We start from the raw sequence: 23,886 nt of genomic DNA on the forward strand, positions 1-23,886 counted from the left end.
GGAGGGCGGAGATAAAAGCCCAGCGCACGACCATTAGCACGTCTGCCAAGCATATTCCATACATTGGTTCAATGTCCACCGTTCGGAAGGCATCTCTGGTGACGCCCGTCACATGGGCCCTGGCATTATTGTGTATGATGAGGAATTTAGGGCCATCACATTATGCAGCAACTACCACATAGTACTTCGCTGTGTAGCCACGTGGTCTAGGGAGCCTTATCACGGTTCGCGTGGCTCCCCCCGTCGGTGGTTCGAATCCTCCCTTTGGCATGGGAGTATGTGTTATCCTTAGCGCAAGTTAGTTTAAGCTATATTAAATAGTGTGTGAGTCTAGAGACCGATGACCTCAGCAGTTTGGTCCCATAGTACGTCACCACAAATTTCCAAATTCCTACTACATGGTCGAACTCGATCTCCTCTATGTACTGCTTGGCGGTAAGGCGACCGTGGGCAACGACAAGATCTCTATGGCTGTCAACACTGATGCCTCCCCACACCATCACAGAACCTTGATAGGCTCTGTCGATTTTCTGGATACAATTTGGCAGGTACCGCTCACTGCGGCATCTCCATACACGAACACGGCCACCACTTTGCAGCAGAATAAATGTCGACTCGTTTGTGAAAAACACGTTTCGCCAGCAGTGACGAAGTTGCCAGTTGACGTGGGTACGACAGAACTGAAGGCGAGGTGCGATGTGCTGTCATGTCAAGCGGGAGTCTCGAACAGGACGTCTGGATCGTAAGGTCCTTCCTCGTAACCGTTTCCTTACAATCTCATCGGACGCAACAGCTCCCGTGGTCCTTCTGAGATCGTCTTTCAGAGCTCTGGCGGTAGCTCTACGTCGCCGAAACCCAGAGATGGCCATCTATCAGTCTTCACGTGGGATTGTAATGCTTCACCGACCTTGTCAAACTTGGCTTATGTACTGACTTGTTGACCCTGGAGCGTGTCCGCAACCTATGGATGACAAGTGGAATGATATTGACACGTGCAGCAACATTACGGAAACTCCATTCTTCTTTAATCAAACAGACCGCCCTTGCAACTTGCACTGCATTAAAATGTCGCATCACATGTGTTTGGTTGACTACAACGTCTTCAAATGACAACTGCCATCTGTGTGCCTCACTAGAGAACACTGCGACACAGATATTCACTCCCTTGTAAGGGATCACCTGATAGTGTAACGCATAAGACAGCCGACAGTTAGTGAACGACTTCAGTTGTTGCATACATTGGAAGCGGAGATTCTTGATTCTTGAAAAAGTAATGTATTCAAGAGTAGCATCACATATTTGTAAAAATGAAGTACTAACAAAATGTCACTTTGGTTTTCCAACCGGCTTTTCAACAGAAAATGCTATATATGCTTCCATTGATCAAATATTAAATGCAGTGAATAACCGAACATCACCCATTGGGATATTTTGTGATCTCTCAAAGGCTTTCGATTGTGTGAATCGTGGTAAGTATTGTGGTATGAGTGGGACAGTGCAAATGGTTTAATTCATACTTGACCGGAAGAATGCAGAAGGTTGAAATTAACAGTACAGATAGTCTAGAAAACCCAGCAGTCCTCTAACTGGGGAGATATCAAGAATGGTGTCTCACAGGGTTTAGTCTTGGGTCCGTTATTGTTCTTGATATATATTAACGACTTGCCACTCTATATTCATGAAGATGCAAAGTTAGTTCTTGTTGCTTATGATACAAGTATAGTAATAACACCCGAGAAGAAAGAATCAGCTGAGGAAATTGCAAATAATGTCTTTCAGAAAATTATTAAGTGGTTCTCTGCAAATGGACTCTCCCTAAGTTCTGAGAAAACAAAGTTCATACAATTCTGTTCAGTAAATGGCATAACACCATTGATACATATAGACTTTGAATGGAAGTCTGTTGGTAAGGTAGACTACTCAAAATTTCTGGGTGTGTGCACTGATGAGAAATTGAATAGGAAGAAACGCATCGATGATCTGCTGAAACGGTTAGGTTCAGATACTTATGCTATTAATGTTATTGCAAATTTTGGTGACAAACATATCAGTAAATTAGCCTACTATGCCTGCTTTCATTTACTGCTTTCATATCGTATCATATTTTGGGACAATTCGTCACACTGGCACAGAAAGAGGTGAATTATGCTGCCAAAAAAATCTCGTCATTTGCCAAAGATAGCCAACTAACATTTAAAAGAATATTAAAAAAATTATGAATGACAACTCCTTCTGTTCAACAGATGAATTCTTAGATATGAAGTAGTAACTGTAAATAATTAATTAATTAATTAATTTGTGTAAAGAAATATTATGTTAAAGTGACACGTTCCACATCATTAAGAAATGTCGTATTCATGGTCTATGGCACAACGATTAATGTGATGTAATGTGTAATGTCAGGCTATACAATTAGACCACAGGTGTCGTCTGTATCAAGATAGATTTAACATACCGAAAGTTGACACACATGTTCCCTAATTCTTTTGAGTATTATATTGAGATATTTAGTTTTTATTCTTCACAAAGTATGGTAGCATTAAAATCTTATACTCTACCGAAGTGTGCTTTCGACTGCAGAGCCTCCTCTGCCCTTTGCCACCGGCTCCCACGGCGGCACGCAACACGCGTCTTCCCGTAACGTTATGAAGTCGTCACAAGGCCGCCTGGTGTCCGCTACCTGCGCATTGCCGCAGTTGCGTCATCGGCCTCCGAAGGAGCGCTCTGTCCGTTAGCACAGCTGAGAGGCCGGTCTTTTCAAATCATGTCCACAATAAACAAACAGAGCCACGCCGTGTCACTCTGTCTGTTCATACGACAGGTACACTGTCATACTCTGAAGCGCCAAAGAAACTGCACATACAGATACAGAGATATGTAAACAGGCAGAATACGGCACTGAGCTCAGCAACGCCTATGTAAGACTAGTGTGTGGCGTAATTATTATATAGGTTACTGCTGCTAAAATGACAGGTTATCAAGGTTTAAGTCAGACTGAACGTGGTGTTACAGTCGTCGCACGAGCGATGGGACACAGCATCTCCGTGGTAGCAATGAAGTGAGGATTTACCCGTGCGACCATTTCACTTGTATACCGTGAATATTAGGAATACGATAAAACATCAAATCTCCGACATCGCTGCGACCGGAAGAAGGTCCTGCAAGAACGGGATTAATGACGACTGAAGAGAACCGTTCAGCGTGACAGAAGTGCAGCCCTTCCGAAAATTGCTGCAGATTTCAATGCTGGGCCATCGGCAACACATCGATATGGACTTTCGGAGCCGGAGGCACGTACGTGTACCCTTGATGACTGCACGACACAAAGCTTTACGCCTCGCCTGGGCCCGTCAACGCCGACATTGGACTTTTGATAACTCGAAACATGTTGCCTGGTCTGACGAGTCTCGTTTCAAATTGTATCGAGCTGATAAACGTGTATGGGTATGGAGACAACCTCATGAGTCCATGGACCTTGCATGTCAGCAGGGGACTGTTCAAGCTGGTGGAGGCTCTGTAATGGTGTGGAACGTGTGCAGTTAGAGTGATATGGGACCCCTGATACGTCTAGGTAAGACTGTCACTGGTGAAACGTACGTAAGCATCCTGTCTGGTCACATGCATCCATTCGTGTCCGATGGACTTGGGAAATTCCAGCAAGACAATGCGACACCCCACTTGTCCAGAATTGCTGCAGAGTGGTACCGGAAACACTCTTCTGAGTTTAAAGATTTCCGCTGGCCACCAAACTCTCCAAACATGAACATTCTTGAGCGTACCTGGGGTGCCGTGCAACGTGCTGTTCAGGAAAGATCTCCACCCCCTCGTGCTCTTACGGATTTATGGACAGTCCCACAGGATTCATGGCGTCAGTTGCCTCCAGCACTACTTCACACATTAGTCGAGTCTACGCCACTTCGTGTTCCGGCACTTCTGCCTGCCCGCGGAGGTCGTACACGATATTAAGCAGGTGCACCAGTTTCTTTGGCTCTTCATTGTAGCTCCAGAATACACAAGAGCGGCGCAACAGAATACGACGGATCTCTTTGACGGAACATGTGGGACATACAAATGATGTTGAATGCAGTCGAGAAGTTACACGCATGTCACATGTTCGATTCCTGTTCAGCGCAGTTTTGAAGTGGTATTTTCCGATCTGACGTAGTATAAACTACATCCATTTCTTTATGTCCATAAACAGTAGAAAATGTAACGAAAAGTACTCGGGTTTAACATGACTGCAGTGTGGAGCTCACATAAAGGTAAGCACGGGAAGGCTAAGACCTGTGATCGTGTGCCTGATACTCATCTCATGCCCTGTTTAGGTTTAATTATGGGTCGATTATGACTAGTTTCACTTACAGTGGTCAGTAATATGACAATGGTCAATATTCAGTTACTAACTGCTAGCAAAATATGTAAATATTGTCACTGCTTTTTGATAAGCAATTCATCCCGAACACTTCCACTTCGCCAATCACTCGTTACTATTTTTGCAATACTATTTTCGCTATAGTTCGATGTCAGTCTGTTTTTTCCTTCATGAAAACCACGAAAATTTATTTCAAATATCATCTACATTTCTTATCAAACAGAGGCAAAGGTTACCTTGAACGGCTGAAATATTTTCATCTGTGTTACTAATCAATATTCTTTCTTTCATCACATTTCCTCTGTTTTACTCATCGTCTACATTCAGTTCATATTTAATATTAATTCCTATTAAAGATATCATTCTTCTAAATTCTGACTGCCCCAGCTCCACTCGAACGACGCCCCCTGTAAAACCCAATGTGCGCTCGAATCAAAAGTTCGCGTTGTTCGCATTGTAATGCCCAAACAGTGTATGCCATATTACAAAAGAAATTAACCTCCGTAGGCAGTTAGGCTTTCAGGGGGTCGCTCACTAAGACTCTTTGGGAGCAGCGATGTTCATATAACTTTTAGGAAACGCTGCTTTATCTTTGGCACAGATATACCAACATAATTAATAGAAATGCCGGAATCGTTGTCAGGACAAGTACTTAGCCGTTTATCTTCCTTATCGATCTTCTGACAGATAGTGTTCTCTATCAATTCGAACGCTAATGAGATGTTAAACATCACCCCTCTGTATTCTGTTCCACTCTAAACTATATTGAAGGGGGCCTGCAAATGGATAGAAGGGGACCTGCAATGTGCATTGTGGCCGGTGAAAGTAAATTTTGCAGGCAGCTCGACAGTACAAAGGGAACAACGACCTAGCACTAGGGCTCGACCGGACGCTGCTCCTTTGTCAAATGGTTCAAATGGTTCTGAGGACTATGGGACCTAACATCTAAGATCATCAGTCCCCTAGAACTTAGAACTACTTAAACCTAACTAACCTAAGGACATCACACACATCCATGCCCGAGGCAGGATTCGAACCTGCGACCGGTCGCGCGGTTCCAGACTGAAGCGCCTAGAACCACTCGGCCACACCGGCCAGCTCCTTTGTCAGAAAACGAAGAAGACAGAAGCACATTGAAGTTAAGGTTAGTAAGTAATTTGTAAAAGGAACAGACACGGTATATGAGAAATGAGATGATGACTCCAGTTTCGTCAAAGCCTGTGAAATCCATATTTACATTTGTTGTACAAGTACGGTAGCCCTTGTAACACTACAGAAGGTGAATCAGTATTGTCCTGTTTGCATGTGCAAAATGGAAGAGGCAAAGACAACATTTTTTTACACAATTACGTCGTCTAAAATCAGAGTTTCCTATGAGTGCCACCATTCTATTTTCATCGAATGCTCCTCCCGAACAGGCCATGAAGGCCCACCGGTACCTACCGGCCGTCGTGTTATCCTCATCCCACATGCGTCACTGGATGTGGATATGAAGGGGCATGTGGTCAGCACACCATTCTCCCGGCCGTGTGTCAGTTCACGAGACCGGAACCGTTATTTCTCAATCAAGGAGCTCTTCAGTTCGCCTCATCAGTGCTAGGTTCTCCCCCCCCCCCCCCCCCCCCCCACACCTTGCCAAAAGCGCTCGGCAGACTGGATGGTCACCCATCCAAGTGCTAGCCCATCCCAACAGCGCTTAATTTAGGTAATCTGACGGGAACTGGCGTTACCACTGCGGAAAGACCGATGACCGTCTTAATACGAGGTATCTGTGTATCATACAACCATATTGGTGAAGTAACATATATTAATCTACTAAATGGGTAATCGTTCTTTAAGTGTCGAATGGTTTCATCAGTACTGAACTTCGTATCTACTGATGCTACAGATCAAGTGGCAGAAATGAAACAAAAGAAATGACGAAATAAATCTCAGGTGAACAGCCTGGTATGAGTGTGAATATGACACAATATTTCGGCAATCGGTCACGTTGCCATCATTAGTGCACCTGATGACGGCAACGTGGTCGATTGCCAAATATTGTGCCCTATGCACACTCATACCAGGCTGTTCACCCGAGATTTATTTCGTCATAAAATACGCCTGGAGGAATTGAAGAATCACAAACAAGAGAAATGTTTCACGATTCAGTATAGCAGTCTCCATTACATCTTGGGCCATCTGTAATCAGCCTCTACAGCCATCTTTGAAGAGGCAAATAGTAATATGAAGGAATAATAAACGTTTTAAAAATCTAGATAATGGTAAAGTAACAACCGACTGCCTGCAGGCGTTTCTGTTTTGAAATGTGCTGTACTCAGTTTGCCAACACAGTCGAAACAAGTGAAACCGTTCACCTGTAGACGACCTAGTTACACATCCACTTTCAGGCCGATACCAATTAGCCTGCAGACGGTGTGAGGCAAGATGGTCTTTTGCGGTCACGGTTGTACGTAAGGGTCGGGGGAAGGGGGAGGGGGGAGTAACCATATTTTCTTCAGGCCGCAGAACCGCTCAGTTACGCGGCACGTGTCAATATATTCAAAACGCTTCCTTTTGCTCTGAGAGCGCGCGGAATACCATTGCTGTTCAGATCTGACTGGCAAATTATGACTCGTATGTCAACATACCCACCTCCCCACCTCCTGCCAAACATTGACGTCAGCGATACGTATATACAACTATCTTCCAGATCAATCGTGTCAAACAACACATACGAATTTCATTTGCACCTACATCTACATTCATTCGCAGAAAACCACTATGAAAGGCTTATCAAGGCTATTTAGCGTGTGTGTGCTGTGATTAGTACAATCGTTTCTTCAAAGTCCCTATGGAAGCGGTACGTAGAGGAGATGAAGTTTATCTTGAGATGCTTCATTCAATACTGGTTCCTAAAACTTTGCGAACAGGCTCTAGCGAAATAATTTGCGTCTATCTTCAGGTGTAAGATAATCGGGGGTTTTCAGTATTTCCGTGACGCTCTACCGTGAGTCTATCTGACTTGTGACCATTCTTGCCGTCGCCTTCTCATACGTCCAAATGGTAGGTTTTTGTTAAAATTTACAGTATACCTTCGAACTTTGCCATGTTCAGTGCTGTATGATATCACTCCCCCATGTGGACTGCAGAAATGTCGGTAAGAGTATTCATTTAAGAACATGGACATATACAATGTTAAGAAATCCATAATCTCACACAAGTTCTTCAACAAAGGCAATTATTCAGAAATGGAAAAGGTGTTGCAGGCATGAAAAGACGAAAAGGAGGAAAATCTCACATGGAACGAGGGAACGATAAAAAGAAGGCGAGAGTTTCATGCAGTCGATTGTATCAACGTGAAAGAAGTTGCTCCGATATAGTTGGAATTGAAGGTGCGAAATTTACAGCGACGGTGCCATTCGTCCGGCAAAGACCTTTGTTACACTGATCATCAGCATTTCCGTTGCGAAGTATGTGAATGACTTTTTAACGAGGTTGTGGGTTGTTTATGCGAAAATGAAGCCATTTATACCTACCAGTGCAACGTTACGTGTATCTTGGCGAGCTAATCGGCTGCCTAGAATTGCTTCGAGGTTTAAGGTGAATTTGATGTATGGCTGAACGCTAGCTGCTCCAGGGCTCAGGGAGCGCCGCGTCTAGTCTGGTTAGCTGAAAGTTTCTGACCAGGTTTAGAGACAGTGAGCGCATCGCTTGAAACGGGTAAATCCCAGAACTGGGAATTTGGACCGCTGATGCTCGCAATGTTTTCGTGAAGAATATGCCTCATAAAATGGCGGAGTGTCAGACACTCTTAAAGATGGAAAAGTAACAGCTCTTTGAGATTCGACAACAACTCACATCGAATATTAATGCAAATCGGAATACATTTACAATCTCAGAAAAATGATGCACATCCAGTGACACAGCAACATCTCAATATCTTTAAAACTACAGGAGTTAATATCTCACAGCGAATAAACATTTTCACAGGGACCCACTGAATTAACACCTTTTAATAGCTTCATACAATTTCAACAAACGTTATTTCAGACGATATCATCGCGCTATAGCTACTTTCCCTGAAAGATACTTATCTGCATATATTTTATTTATTGATTTACTTCGTCTTATACATCTTCTTCATTATGCAAATTTTTGACAGAACATCTTATTTTCCACATTTTCACAGAAAATGCATCCTGCATGAGTGCTCATATTTTGTTATACTTGTGTTGCTGTTTACTGAATAGTTTACTGTTTTACCAGTAACTTTATTTAAATGGTGACTGCTAGTGCTATTGCCGGCCGCGGTGGTCTCTAGGCGCGCAGTCCGGAACCGTGCGACTGCTACGGTCGCAGGTTCGAATCCTGCCTCGGGCATGGATGTGTGTGATGTCCTTAGGTTAGTTAGGTTTAAGTAGTTATAAGTTCTAGGGGACTGATGACCACAGCAGTTGAGTCCCATAGTGCTCAGAGTCATTTGAACCATTTTTTGCTAGTGCTATTAAAAAACTGTGCCGATTTAAACGTGGTCAATCGCATATATTAGCGGACGCCACCTTTATAGGGGAAAGCCAAAAGCCTCTTCTGACAGGCAGGCCTAAATAATTGTTTAAACTATTTTTAACGACAGTTCGTTGTAATTTAAAGTGAGCACACTTGTACAAGAGTGCTGGCTGATTGATTTACGAGCCAATTATTACTTACAGTTGTTGTAAATGGCCTGAATGTAACCAAATGTTTATAATAATTCTTTTATTTAAATATTGTTATAAAGTATTAGTGTGGTGCGGGAAAGTGGTCAAGTGAGTCAAATCGTGTCTGTAGAGTCTGAGTACGAGGTATTTTTGGTGAGGATGGCCTTCAGCCAATTAGAGTTGGACAGTGGCGGATCACTGCTGAAGTCAAGTGGAGACTTTCTGAGTGAAGTGCTCGAGGGAGTGATTCTGAACGTTTTATGTCGATTTCTTGAGGAAGCGTGCGTGAACGGTAGCATAGGTGAACGGACGCTGCCCTCGTACTTTAACTTTTGAAGGGATTTTATTTTTCGAGAGGTCTGAGTGTGGTCTACTGTAGGACTCTTAACTTTTGCCGCTTGATTTACGGAACTGAGAAAAGACAGAGTATGAGTTACTATTCTTTGTATCGGGTGCGTTAATTTGTGAATCACCATGTTGAACTCTGAATCATTTTAAGCTGGTGAATGTTTGGTGTATTGTTATCACGAAATGGACTTAGTTTTTGCGTATTTTTGTTGAATATCTAGTTTACGGTTTTTGCCAGCATCCTCGTAACGCTATCAACGTAATTTTACTGCATTTGATAAGGGTATTTTCTGTGTGGATTGTAACTTAACATCTTAGGACCATTTCCCATTCATTTGAGATATTAATTCTTGAATAAAAGTTATTGAACACAGCTTGCTGCCGTCTTCATCATACAGACGTTAGAATAGAACCAATTTAATTAAATTATTCGTTTATCTTTTATTTTATATTTCTGTGTATTTTATTAACTTGCCTTTATAGCCAACGCACAGACTATATGACTGCAGGATCGCCGCTGCAGGTTATTATCTGCAGCGAGTTAGCTACGGGACATGAAAGCAGACGTGCGTGGCTCGACCCTATGACTACATCGAGCTATTCTTTTTTAAACAGAGCCGTGCACAGTCCCATTGCGTAACGTATGAGTAACCGCAGGTAAAGACGCAACTAGTTTGCTCGTATTGACTCTGTTTGCAAGAACAATCACACTTAGCAGTAACCATTAGGTACCGACGCACAGGGCTCAGCTTCCTTTTGACAGGCTACCCCCTACGTAGCGAAATTCTTCGGAACACTGTACCTTTGTTATTCTGATAGAGTTTAATTGAATTGCTCTGTAGATATAACAGTTGGAAAATAATGACATGATGAAATAGAAATTCTCGTATACGATCAGTAAACAGAAAGCGATTGTCAAATGATGCTCAGATGCCTTGTAGTTGTGTAAAGCAGCGCAACTTTATTTCCCTGCGAAGAGCTGCGTTATAAAGGAAAACTTAATCCTACCCTTACGCATGCTACCTGACATGTCACACTGCTTCGATAATTGCTTCACGCGTATATTGCCGCTTCAGTTGTGGGCGTAACGTCAGGCTTTCGAAGACTCATGCCTTCGTCATCGTTATTTGCCGGTAGATTGCGTAGAATTTTATGTAACTGAACAAACTGTAGTGGAGACGTATGGTACCAGTAACTATTTCTATGCCAGCTGCGGAGGAACATTTCCAGCGATGCTGATTTCATTACATAGTGGATAATTCAGATCATTTCTTCGTAACATTTCAGCGTCAAACGCCCGCACCTCTAATTAATGATATAGCTACTGTCCTGGTAAAAGATTTTGGATAAAGATATCAGTTTTATGAAACATAATCGTATGTTTGTTAGTGAGATGTGTTCAGCAACCACAGATTAACCGAAATCACGATATGTAATGTGGCGACGATGCTTTATGCAGCGTTCTGGAACCGTTCGTTTTGCCCCATCAGCGGAACTGCTAGCACAGCCACAAGGAATTTTACATATTCATGGAACACCGATACCGAGGTTGTCTTTTAGTGGGAGCAGCATCTCTGATTCTCTTGTGTGGTCGTAAAATGCATTTACACTACTAGCCATTAAAACTGCTACACCACGAAGATGACGTGCTACAGACACGAAATTTAACCGACAGGAAGAAGATGCTGTGTTATGCAAATGATTAGCTTTTCAGAGCATTCACACATGGTTGGCGCCGGTGGCGACACGTACAACGTGCTGACATGAGAAAGGTTCCAACCGATTTCTCATACACAAACAGCAGTTCACCGGCGTTGCCTGGTGGAACGTTGTTGTGATGCCTCGTGTAAGGAGGAGAAATGCGTACCATCGCGTTTCCGACTTTTATAAAGGTCGGATTGTAGCCTATCGCGATTGCGGTTTATAATATAGCGACATTTCTGCTCGCGTTGGTCGAGATCCAATGACTGGTAACAGAATATGGATCGGTGGGTTCAGGAAGGTAATACGGAATACCTTGCTGGATCCCAACGGCCTCGTATCACTAGCAGTTGAGATGACAGCCATCTTACCCGCATGGCTGTAACGGATCGTGCAGCCACGTCTCGATCCCTGAGTCAACACATGGTTTACAAGACGACAACCATCTACAAGAACAGTTCGACGGCGTTTGTAGCACCATGGACTATCAGCTCGGAGACCACGGCTGCGGTTACCCTTGACGCTGCATCACAGACAGGAGCACCTGCGATGGTGTACCAACGACGAACCTTGGTGCACGAGCGGCAAAAAGTAATTTTTTCGGATGAATCCAGGTTCTGTTTACAGCATCATGATGGTCGCATCCGTGTTTGGCGACATAGCGGTGGACGCACATTGGAAGCGTGTATTCGTCATCGCCATACTGGCGTATCACCCGGCGTGATGGTATGGGCTGCCATTGGTTACACGTCTCGGTCATCTCTTGTTCGCATTGACGGCATTATGAACAGTGGACGTTACATTTCAGATGTGTTACGACCCGGGGCTCTACCCTTTATTCGATCTCTGCGAAACCCTACATTTCAGCAGAATAATGCACGACCGCATGTTGCAGGTCCTGTACGGGCCATTCTGGACACTGAAAGTGATCGACTGCTACCCCGGCCAGCACATTCTCCAGATCTCTCACCAACTCAAAACGTCTGGTCAATGGTGGGCGAGCAACTGGTTCGTCACAATACGCCAGTCACCGCTCTTGATGAACTGTGGTATCGTGTTGAAGCTGCATGGGCAGCTGTACCTGTACACGCCATCCTGGTTCTGTTTGTCTCAATGCCCAGACGTATCAAGGCCGCTATTACGGACAGACGTGGTTGTTCTGGGTGCTGGTTTCTCAGGATCTATGCACCCACATTGCTTGAAAATGTAATCACATGTCAGTTCTAGTATAATATATTTGTCCAATGAATACCCCTTTATCATCTGCATTTATTCTTGGTGTATCAATTTTAATGGCCAGTAGTGTAATACAATGTCTGCACACGAATAAGCTTGTTTTATTTACTGTAGCTCCGAGGAATGAAAGGAGTACTACAGGCTGATCATCTTGTATGATTATCTCCGTATTTTAGTTGCTAACTTCATATGTGGTTCACTACAACAGTTCGCCGAGAACGCGTTTTTAGGATATCTGATCTCGTAATTGAAGTGATTCTTATCATATACAGTTTTCTGTAAACTGGAGGTGGAGGGGCAGAAAGCAAAGAAAAAGGAAAGAGCTGATGATATCAGCTGCATCAGGACATTATACAGAATCAGCAGTGACGACTGAAATTATGTGTCAAATTGTGACCCTAATTTGGGATAACCTCCTTAGTAGGCAGTTGCGATAATCACTGCTCCATCCTAGACACAGGGACAGTAGCAAACTCGCTGACCATCTCGCCATGCTACTCGACGTGTCCACATTCTCACCTCACCAGTCTGTAATCCATGTCCGTGCCCGCTAAATTTAGATTGCCGCCGGAGGTCGAACGTGAATGTGCACTGATGGTCGTGTATTCATAGCCCGTCAAGGCAAATCAGTTATATGACAGTGTAGTGTCTGTTCATTGGGACAAGCAACTGATATCATCAGTTCCTTCATATTCCTTTCCTTTCTGTCACTCTGCCTTCAGTTTAGATAATATGTATCACCGTTGCGGATTCCTCGTGGTGTCTGTTCTTTCGGACACATTCGTATGAACAGACACCACGCAAATCATATAGCTGAGATGTCTCGATGGTCTGTGAATCCACAACCAATAGTTCAGATGTACATTTATGTTAGGCCTCCGTTGGGAATCTAAAGTTAGCGAGCACGGAGAACATGGACAAGGACTGTGGATAAATGGTGGTGCTAGGTGGGAATTTGGGTCGGTTGATGAGCGTGCCGAGGTGTCCAGGCATTTGCGATTGACACTGTGCCCGCATGGTGCAGTGGTTAACGCAACTACCTAGTAAGCAGGAGATCCCGGGTTCGAGTCCAGGTCCGCACACGCTTTCAATCCTCTCTGCTGATTTCGCATAAAGTCCCGATGCAACTACTGTCGTCATTTCCTTCCCTTTGCTTTCCTTTCTCCGTTCTACATTCCCTCACTTTCTTTTCCTTGCTCTCCCTCCATTTTCAGTTTACGTAATAGATATCGCAGCTGTGGATTCCGCTGGGTGTCTGTTCTTTTAGATGTGTTCGAAATAAGACAGTACGCATTCATATAATAAAGAGTTTCAACTCATTGTATGAATATGTTTAGAACCACTCTCTTTTGGGCTGGCTAAATAAAGTTTAACATAATTTAGATAAAGGTCAGTATATGTTGAATTCCCAGTGGCCGAGCCACCCATCCTATTTTCGTTCAACTAAAACAACTACAAACAGTATTTTTTTGTTATTCTCAGCATTTATCCTAGAATGCCACCGTGATCAACTGTATTCTCATGTCACACTACTATCTGGCAGGGTAAAAGGATCAGGTTACACGTTGTGTTTAGTTCTTCCATGGAATGGAGGGGACTAACGGATCATATAACAGAATTTTATTTTCATCTTATAAAAATAGCTATATAGTGCAATGTACCAGTTTACCATTCACAGTAAGATTCATCACACTGGATAACTGCTGGTACCAGTCACTCCTGAAAACAGTGATTGGAGCTGAATAGAGTGACGAACACGCAGAAGAGAGAAGGACACAGTTGTGGTGATCTAATGTTTCAAGAACCCTGCTGTCCGAATATGAAAACAAATGTAAGAAAAATCACCTACTGTGAATGAACTACTGCCTGGCCGAAAAATTAAGGTAATTAACTAGAAAAGAGTTTACTAAACGAAGAAAAGGAAGAGAGATAAATTCATTGATGTGGAAGATGCTTACAACTTAGGCAAACAACACTAGAAATTAATGGACAGCTTAACAATAAATTCCGTCTATCTTTTTAATGGAATTTTCGCTACAACAGCGTACATTTCGAAGTCACAGCTTCATTATCGTGGCTTCAGTTGTAAGTAAGGCTCCTCCCTGCGTTGTCAAAACACCAAAAACGAGTAGTGAGGGTTATAGGGCGTTTCAGGTTCCATTGGCGAAATTATAGGGAAAATATACTGAATTATAGATGAATATACGTAGATTTCTCTTAAAACATTCAATATGGCTACGTGAAAATTTTCTGTTTTCTCTCGAAGATGATATTAGAATTAAGTAACTTTGACAAGTGGAAGTCAGAAATAGCGATTTTGAAGATTTATTTAAGAACATTAAGTCATGACAGACGCTCAGCACCTTAGACAATGTTTATCCACACATTGACAAAAAAAGAAAGAAATTTGTTCAAATGGCCAAAGATGTCGCAGCTGCGAAGACACCGGATGAAAGAAAATCTGGCGTTTGAACGAGGCAGCTACAAATAGAAGGCGACAGTTCCCAACATCCAGTAAAAGGAACATGAAAGAAAATTCTACATTGAATAAAACTATTCGTAAATGTCTTCGAGAGGATGTGAGAAAAAACAGCATAATAAAAATAACCGAAACAATTTTAAAGAAAAAAACGTACGAAGAAGAGAAAACGAAAACCTTTATTTTTTAGACACCATATTTCAACAATTAACGTTACAGAAACATAATAACCAACACCACAGAGAAAAATGTAGAAGAATTTCAAAGACTTGTTTAAATCTTTGTGTAGTTAAAGAGATGAATTGAAAACACACGTAGTTAATAATGAAAATAACATTTATGATGTAATACCGGATTGCAAAGCCATTGGAGGTGTGAAGAAATTGAAGATGCTGTACACACCTACGTTTCAATGAGATTTGGGAAATATGGATTGAAAATAATACTAAAGGAACTTGTAAAATATTTTACAGAATGTTTTTAAAGGAAGAAAATTTCCCGAAACTAACTATGCAGTATGTATGATGTTAACTACCAAAAGGCAGAAAAACAGACGACACATAAAAGAAACTACAGACTTGAAAACCTTCTCTCCGTAATGTACCTGATATTCATTAAAACTGTATCCAACCGCATACAACAACACTGCATTTTAATCAAGTAAAGAAACAATCTTAGAAGTCGTTGTGCCTCAATGAAGCAACGAGGTTGTAGACTGGAGCAGCCGCATAAATTACCACACTGACTGCTGTTCGTAGATCTTCAGAACATTTTGGACCGGATTTCAACGTAATTTGTACTCATAACCTCAGGAAAACGGGGCCACGATTCAGTTAATTTTAGTACGCTGAAGAGTGTACACCTAATTGTAAAACTTCCACTAGACTTAATCAACAGAGTGAGACGCTTAGAATTGAAGTGAGGGTAATGCAAAATGATTCCTTGTAACCAAAATTATTCTCAGTAGCTCTGGAGTAAGCTTTCGGGCGAATTGGGAAAACGAAGAACGAGCGCCTGTTACTAGAACATATAAGAAACAAGTCCATGTGCTGAAGTTTCGTTAGTTAGTCAGTTATTTTTATCGTAGATCAAATTCACGTTATGATATGGAACGTTTAAACAGAACAAACACGTAACACTTATAAGAAGTTACAACAAAAATTAAAAATAGTAAATAATATTTATGACCACATGCTGGCCTTTACAGGTTTTTTAATGACTAATTACATCTGCTCAAGCAATCCTCTATGGTTAGAACGATTTTTTTTCTATCAGTAGAGTGTGAAAGACGTTTTTAGCTGCATATTTCACTCCTTTCTGTGCCAAAGATATATTCATTAAAGGGTAATGCAGATTATTTTTCCTTTTTCCTTTTTATTGTCGAGAGCTCCACTCAATTTCTAATTACTTTCTTCTGCACAGCCGGCCGGTGTGGTCGAGTGGTTCTAGGCGCTTCAGTCTGGAACCACGCGACCACTACGGTCGCAGGTTCGAATCCTGCCTCGGGCATGGATGTTTGTGACGTCCTTAGGTTAGCTAGGTTTAAGCAGTTCTAAGTTCTAGGGGACTGATGGCCTTAGCAGTGAAGTCCCATAGTGCTCAGACCCATTTGAACCAAATCTTCTGCTCAATAATTGCTTTTTGCCTTAGCGAGGAGTTATCTCAGTATCTTGTCTCATAAGCTATGAACAAACGAAAATATGCGGAATACCTTAACTTACTGACTTACATATCCACAAATTTGGCTGTTTTACTGGGCTCTAAGCACTACGGGACTTAACTTTTGAGGTCATCAGTCCCCTAGAACTTAGAACTACTTAAACTTGACTAACCTAAGGACATCGCACACAGCCATGCCCGAGACAGGATTCGTATCTGCGACTGTAGCGGTCGCGCGGTTCCAGACTGTAACGCCTAGAACCGCTCGGCCACTACGGTCGGCGGCTGTTTTACACTCTGCTTCTATCGTGGATAAACTCCAAGAACGAATGGATGAAGTTAATATTTGACGTTTGAAAGCAAGCTTTAAAATCAATTAAACTAATAGTTAAACAACGAATAACAACTGTATCGGAAGAAAATAGTGCTGATTAACTATGAAGTGTTGACTGGTGGGTTTTGTATTGAGGGCGCAAAAAGACAATGCCGGGCTAGAAGTATGAAGTAGGAGAGCAAAAATTTCCCGGGATGCCTTTGGCTAACTAAATATGGTTTTCAAAGCCAAGCTTCCGATCAGTTTGTCAAGAATATTTCATAATATGTCGAACCGTGGCAATATGCCCAAGACCGCTCGGCTACACCGCACGGCAAATAGAAGGAGGTATAGGCGGGACTGTGGCCAAGCGAATGAATCTTAGTGAATTATGGAAGTAGTGGTCCGGAGGGCATTCTACAGTGCGTGAAGGAGGGTAAATCGTAACGATATTATCGATTTTCTTTACTATAATTGTTGTCTGTATGTCTCTGCAAGCGCCCTACACTCTCTCAGTGCCTTATTCTAATCACTCCAACACTTCTTCGAAGGAAGTCTTATTTCTTTTCTTTGCACTTTTTATTAGGTCGATTTTTTGTCTGATTGTTTAGTACAAATTTTGCAGTTGGCTTGACACTAATTTGGGAATGGGCTAGAGACTTTAAACTTTCGACGTAGCTCAGAGCTAGTTGACTGTGCAATATTAACTCATTTTCTTGCCTGTTTTGTGGCGAAGGGTACTTTGTGTACCACTGCTATTTTCCCCTTCTACTGTTGAAGCCGCGAATTTTTCGCTATAAGAACGATTGCTGAGAAGCCTCCATGTCAAGTCGATTCTCTCTCATTTTTACTTTAAGGGATATTCTCGAGATACACGTACGAGAAATAAATGTATTGCTAAGGTGAAGAGAAAGTGAAATAAACCGGAAATTTACGACATGTTTCTGTTGTAATCTCATCTAGATAATTGAAACCTACTGAAAAATTTGACACAGATGGCACTAAACAACAGTAAATCATGATTTAAATATGAAACTTATTAAAACTTTTTTAAAGAGGATTTAAAAAATGGGCAAAATGTTTCTTGTAGCCACGTACAGATTCCTACTCCCCCACACACAGTCCTCAAAATGTGTGTTTGTGAACTTTTAATTGCTATGACAATAGTTCTAAAGTTTAAGACGAAAAACAGGGGGCTCATACCATAGTAAGGATGTAGAGAATAATTGTTGTTCAGACAAATCAGTTCACATCACTATTAGTACAATAATATTGACTCTGACTTAAGTAAAGTATTCATGCCTCTATTATCTACTGGAAGCGCACTATGTGTTTTATTTAAAATTTTACAACTATTATCATAGCTATTAAAATTTAATGAGCACAAATTTTCAGTGTTATCCATCGGGGGCAAATCTGTATTTGGCAAGGAGAAATTATTTTATACTTTTTAGTCCGTTTTAAAAACGTGTTACGTTAGAAAGTTTTTATTTCAATTATTAGCTTTTTAAATTTACTCAACAGATTTTGTGAGAACTACGTCGTCTTTCTTCTAGGAATCGGATTTAAGTTTCCCTAGCATTTCAGTTGTGATTTCGTACCGTCTGAACCAAGCTGTTGATCCGAGCAGCACGTTAGACACCTGTTGTCGTACCTGTTCAGTAAGGACTCCAAACAAAGAAATGACACTCTAGAATAGGTCACGCTAGCGTCTTGTATGCGACTGCCTTGACAGGACCTTCCCAAAAACTCATAAATCTTCCATTCATCTTCGCTCATATCCGTTCATGTGATCGTCCAGTTCTGAATCGCTTCGTAATATTATCCCTAAATACAAGTAACATGTGGCGTGCTCAATATGTTCACCACTAATCTTGCAATCATACACTATCGGGTTCTTTCCCTTTGGCACAGACATTCCTTTACATTTATCGACATTTAAAGAGCAGTCATTTATTGTACAAAGTCGAAATTTTTCCCAAGGGTTTCAGTAGTTAATTACCATCGACCGTTAGCGAACTATCTTAGAGTGGTTCTCACTGTTTCTGATGCATCGTTTACGTATATTGAGAACAGTAAGGGTCCTATTATGCTGATGGTGCTGGTTGAGAAGAGAGGAGTTAAATAGCAGATGAGATCGAAGATGAAGGTGAAAAGAGAAGTCAGAAGAAAAGTGTGCTGGCGTAAGCTGTCGCCAGCAGACCGGTCGGCAAAGATGAAGCGCGAAGATCTATTAACAGATGCTGGATCAAGCGCTCTCTCATGAGAGAGGTCAGAGACACACCCACAAGCAATATGCCGCAAATGCCCTTTCAACAGCATGTATTTAGGCCAACACCACTGGCCACAAGGTCTCACTCACTCCCTCCCTCACTCATCCAGTTTGGCGTCTGTCAGTTTACTCTCGAAGTGGGTTTTGTTCATCACAGGTTACGACAGTACATAGCGACGAGATCAGTGACTATAGCGGGACTATTACTGATGAGCTTGTACCACAAGCATGGACTCTATTCAAGTTATGTAAATGTTTCAGTACATGTAAATAAAGAAGCGCAATAATCAACGTGTGCATTTGTGTTGTGGAAATAAGATAACGGCCACGTTTAACATCCTCTCCCTTGCTTCCTTGCAGTACAAGACTCCAACGTTAGGCACGTTATGGGGCCCCTTAGGGACTTGGTGACAAGAAGGGAAAGAAAACCATTGTGCACTCCCTGTGCATACAGGGTGGAGTTATTCCAGATGTGGAAAGGGTCCTCCCGGATGCCATGAAGAGCAGAAGTTGCAGCCAACTGTAGGTGGTTGCTCACGTCGGTACCAATGATGTCTGTCATTTCGTATCAGAAGAGATTCTCTCTGGTTTCGAGCGGCTAACAGAAGTGATAAAGGCTGCCAGTGTTGCCTGCATGATGAAAGCAGAACTGACCAATAGTCGGCAGGACTGATTGCGGACCTCTGGTACAAACGCGAGTGGAGGGTCTGAATCAGAGGATCAGATGGTTCAGCAACCGTGTAGGCTGCAGATTCCTCGACTTGTGCCAAAGGGTGTTTGGGTTTCGGGCTCCGCTGAATTGGTCAGATGACCACTATACGCAGGAGGCGGCTACACTTGTAGCAGGGGTCGTCTGGCGTGGACTGGCGGTTTTTTAGGTTAGAGGTTCTCGGGAAAACACAAGAAGGCCTTCAGTCAAAAAGAGAGCAGGCCGAACACAGGAAGAACATAGATACAGGAAGTATTGGTATAACAGTTGTAAATTGTCGTAGCTGTGTTGGGAAAGTAACAGAGCTGCAAGTGCCAATAGAAAGCACGGATGCTCAAATCGTTATAGACACTGAAAGCTGGCTAAAGCCAGACGTAAGCTCTGCCGAAATTTTTGCGAAGAACCTAACGGTGTTCCGAAAGGACAGGCTAAACACAGTAGGCGGTGGCGTGTTTGTTGCTGTCAGAAGTAGTTTACTTCCTGTGAGTTGGTATGGGCAGAGGTCGTTGTTGGCAACCGGAATAAAAGAATAATTGTATCCTTTTACCTACCTCCCAATTCAGATGACACAGTTGCTGAAAACTTGAGTTTGATTTCAAACACGTACCCGACTCATACGATAATAGTTGGTGGTGACTTTAATTTACCCTCGATATGATGGAGAAAATACATGTTCTGATCCGGAGGTACGCATAAAATATCATCCGAAATTGTGCTAAAGGCATTCTCTGAAAATTATTTCTAGCGGTTAGTTCATGAGCCCACTCGAGTACTAAACGGTTGTGAAGACACACCTGACCTCTTAGCAACAAATAATCCTGAGCTAATAACGAGCATCAAAACCGATACAGGAATTAGTGAACACAGGGTTGTCGTACGAGATTGAATATTGTAATCGCCAAATCCTCCAAAATTAATCGAAAAATATACCTATTAAAAAAAAGATAAAAATTCACTTGACGCCTTCCTGAGAGACAATCTCCACTCATTCCAAATTAATAATATAAGTGTAGACCAGATGTGGTTTGAATTCAAAGAAACGGTATCGGCAGCAATTGAGAGATTTAGACCAAATAAACTAACAAACGACGGAGCTGATCTTTCTTGGTTCACAAAACGTGTTAGAACACTGCTGCAGAAACAAACACGCCCAATTTAAACAGACGTAAAATCCCCAAGATTGGCGTTCTTTTACAGAAGCTCGAATCTTAGGGCGGGACTGAATGCGAGATGCTTATAGTAGTTTCCACAATGAAACTTTGTCTCGAAACCTGGCAGAAAATCCGAAGAGATTCTGGTCGTATGTGAAGTATGTTAACCGCGCGACCGCTACGGTCGCAGCTTCGAAACCTGCCGCGGGCATGGATGTGTGTGATGTCCTTAGGTTAATTAGGTTTAAGTAGTTCTAAGTTCTAGGGGACTGATGACCTGAGGGAAGTCCCATAGTGCTCAGAGCCATTTGAACCAATTTGAAGTATGTTAGCGGCAAGAAACAATGAACGCCTTCTCTGCGAGATAGCAATGGAGATACTATCGAAGACAGTGCTTCCAAAGCAGAGTTACTAATCACAGCCTTGCGAAACGCCGTCACAAAAGAAGACGAAGTAAATATTCCAGAATTCGAATCAAATTGGTTCTCTGAGCACCACGATAAAGTAAGGAAAATCAGAGCTCGTACGGAAAGATGTATGTGTCCGTTCTTTCCGCGAGCTATAAGAGATTGGAATAATAAAGAAATATGAAGGTGGTTCGATGAACCCACTGCCAGGCACTGTGGCAATACCTGTAAGACACCGCTAGCCCACGCCTCTCGCGGTGTGCGTTTAACCCCATTTAAATGACGCGCCAAGCGCGCGCCCAACGGCTGTACGATTAATTAAATAATCGGCGTGCTAATCACAGTTGAAATCTCTGGTCCAGAGGGACGTGAAGAGGCTGTGGTCCAGAGAGAGAGTAGAGTCAGTCGAGTCTTGTTCAGTCTTAAGAGTCAGTCGAACTAGAAAGTGTCTTGTGAAACGATCATTCTGTGGATAATATTAGTGTGATGATTTCTTTTATATGTGTTGTGTTGTCTTCTTCGATGAGTAAAAAAAAATATAGGTAAAATAAATTTTGGTGATGTCCATCAATAAGTTCATTCTAGTAAAAATAGAACCACTTCCCTTCACCTTTATTCACCCTTTTCTCTTTCTTTCCTTTCAACAAAACAAAAACAAAAAAAATTACCACCCACCCCTTTTTTTTAATTCCGGACATCACAGCACTTAAATGTGATTTGCATATTATCCATGTAGATGTAGAAACGACAAAGAGTTGTGACCTGGGAGTGACAGGAGAAGACACAAGAATGGTTGTACCTGAGGAGCGAGTGATTTAGATACTACGTAACGCCGAGCGTGGTGCACCGGTCGTCGGGTTGAAGTACGTACCGCCTAAAGGCCATTGCCCTACAGCTGGGACGGCAAGCCGCAGTCGCTCGCAGCTACGCCCATCCGTCGGATCCACAACAGCTCCTTCGGGAGGAGAGTAGCCACTGTACGGTGCCATGCGCGACGCGTCATTGCAGAGACGCGCGATGACCTGGTCGGACGGCCTGATAGCACTGCCCACGCACTACACAGCAGCAGCGGCAGCAGCAGTACGTGCCGTGGGCGGCCGCACCGGAGACTGGCGGGCGCGGCTACGCCGGCATGGGCTCCGTGCGGCCGCGTGCTGCGCTGCGCTGCGCCGCGCGGGATCCGTGTCACGGCCGCGGCGCACTCACCTTCCACCCGTGGCCACCTGCCGACGTAATCGGAGCGGGAAAACCCACACGTTCGCCGCCCCGCGTTCCACTCTGAAGCAGCTCTCCCTCTCGTAGTCTATTGCGCGTCGTGTCCACCGGCGTGACGCTCTGCACTCTTGTTGACAACCACAACGAGTACCACCTCGAGACCTTGGTGGCAGTAACTCGCCACATCTCTGTACGTGACCTCGAGATTTTCGAGTGTAGCTCCTTCTTTCAGATTCTAGGGAATTACGATCAAAAATGACGGGTAACAGACAAGTGACGTCGTACGGAAAGCTTAAATACATAAACACAGACAACCTGACGTCTGTACCACTCCTGTACCACAGCAATACTGAATGTCTTCTCAAGCTATAATAGTACAATCCAACATCTACGTCTACATCTACATGATTAATCTGCAATTCACATTTAAGTGCTTGGCAGAGGGTTCATAGAACCACAATCATACTGTCTACATCTACATCTACATGACTACTCTGCAATCCACATTTAAGTGCTTGCAGAGGGTTCATCGAAACAACAATCATACTATCTCTCTACCAATCCACTCCCTAACAGCGCGCGGGAAAAACGAACACCTAAACCTTTCTGTTCGAGCTCTCATTTCTCTTATTTTATTTTGATGATCATTCCTACCTATGTAGGTTGGGCTCAACAAAATATTTCCGCATTCGGAAGAGAAAGTTGGTGACTGAAATTTCGTAAATAGCTCTAGCCGCGACGATAAATGTCTTTGCTTTAATGACTTCCATCCCAATTCGCGTATCATATCTGGCACACTATCTCCCCTATTACGTGATAATACAAAACGAGATGCCATTTTTTGCACCCTTTCGATGTCCTCCGTCAATCCCACCTGGTAAGGATCCAACACCGCGCAGCAATATTCTAACAGAGGAGGGACGAGTGTAGTGTAAGCTGTCTCTTTAGTGGACTTGTTGCATCTTCTAAGTGTCCTGCCAACGAAACGCAACCTTTCGCTCGCCTTCCCCACAATATTATCTATGTGGTCTTTCCAACTGAAGTTGTTTGTAATTTTTACACCCAGGTAATTAGTTGAATTGACAGCCTTAAGAATTGTACTATTTATCGAGTAATCGAATTCCAACGGATTTCTTTTGGAACTCATGTGGATCACCTCACACTTTTCGTTATTTAGCGTCAACTGCCACCTGCCACACCATACGGCAATCTTTTCTAAATCGCTTTGCAAGTGATACTGGTCTTCGGATGACCTTACTAGACGGTAAATTACAGCATCATCTGCGAACAACCTAACAGAACTGCTCAGATTGTCACCCAGGTCATTTATATAGATCAGGAACAG

At 42.8% G+C, this 23,886-nt stretch overlaps 1 protein-coding gene across 3 annotated transcripts in view; it reads right to left on the minus strand.

The window, feature by feature from the left end:
• The window catches only part of LOC126325143 (alpha-(1,3)-fucosyltransferase 7-like), a 342,267-nt gene that overhangs the window by 124,378 nt on the left and 194,003 nt on the right, over positions 1–23,886 (minus strand). The window contains exon 1 of one of the 3 annotated variants that reach the window (XM_049995149.1): positions 22,198–22,776. The exons of the other annotated variants lie outside the window; for them this stretch is intronic. Coding sequence (XP_049851106.1) covers positions 22,198–22,211 — 14 coding nt within the window. The 5' untranslated portion in view covers positions 22,212–22,776. Of the gene's footprint in view, positions 1–22,197; positions 22,777–23,886 lie in introns of those variants that run through there. 3 annotated transcript variants of the gene reach the window in all.

The sequence above is a fragment of the Schistocerca gregaria genome, chromosome 2, assembly GCF_023897955.1.
Source record: "Schistocerca gregaria isolate iqSchGreg1 chromosome 2, iqSchGreg1.2, whole genome shotgun sequence".
NCBI lineage: Eukaryota > Metazoa > Arthropoda > Insecta > Orthoptera > Acrididae > Schistocerca > Schistocerca gregaria.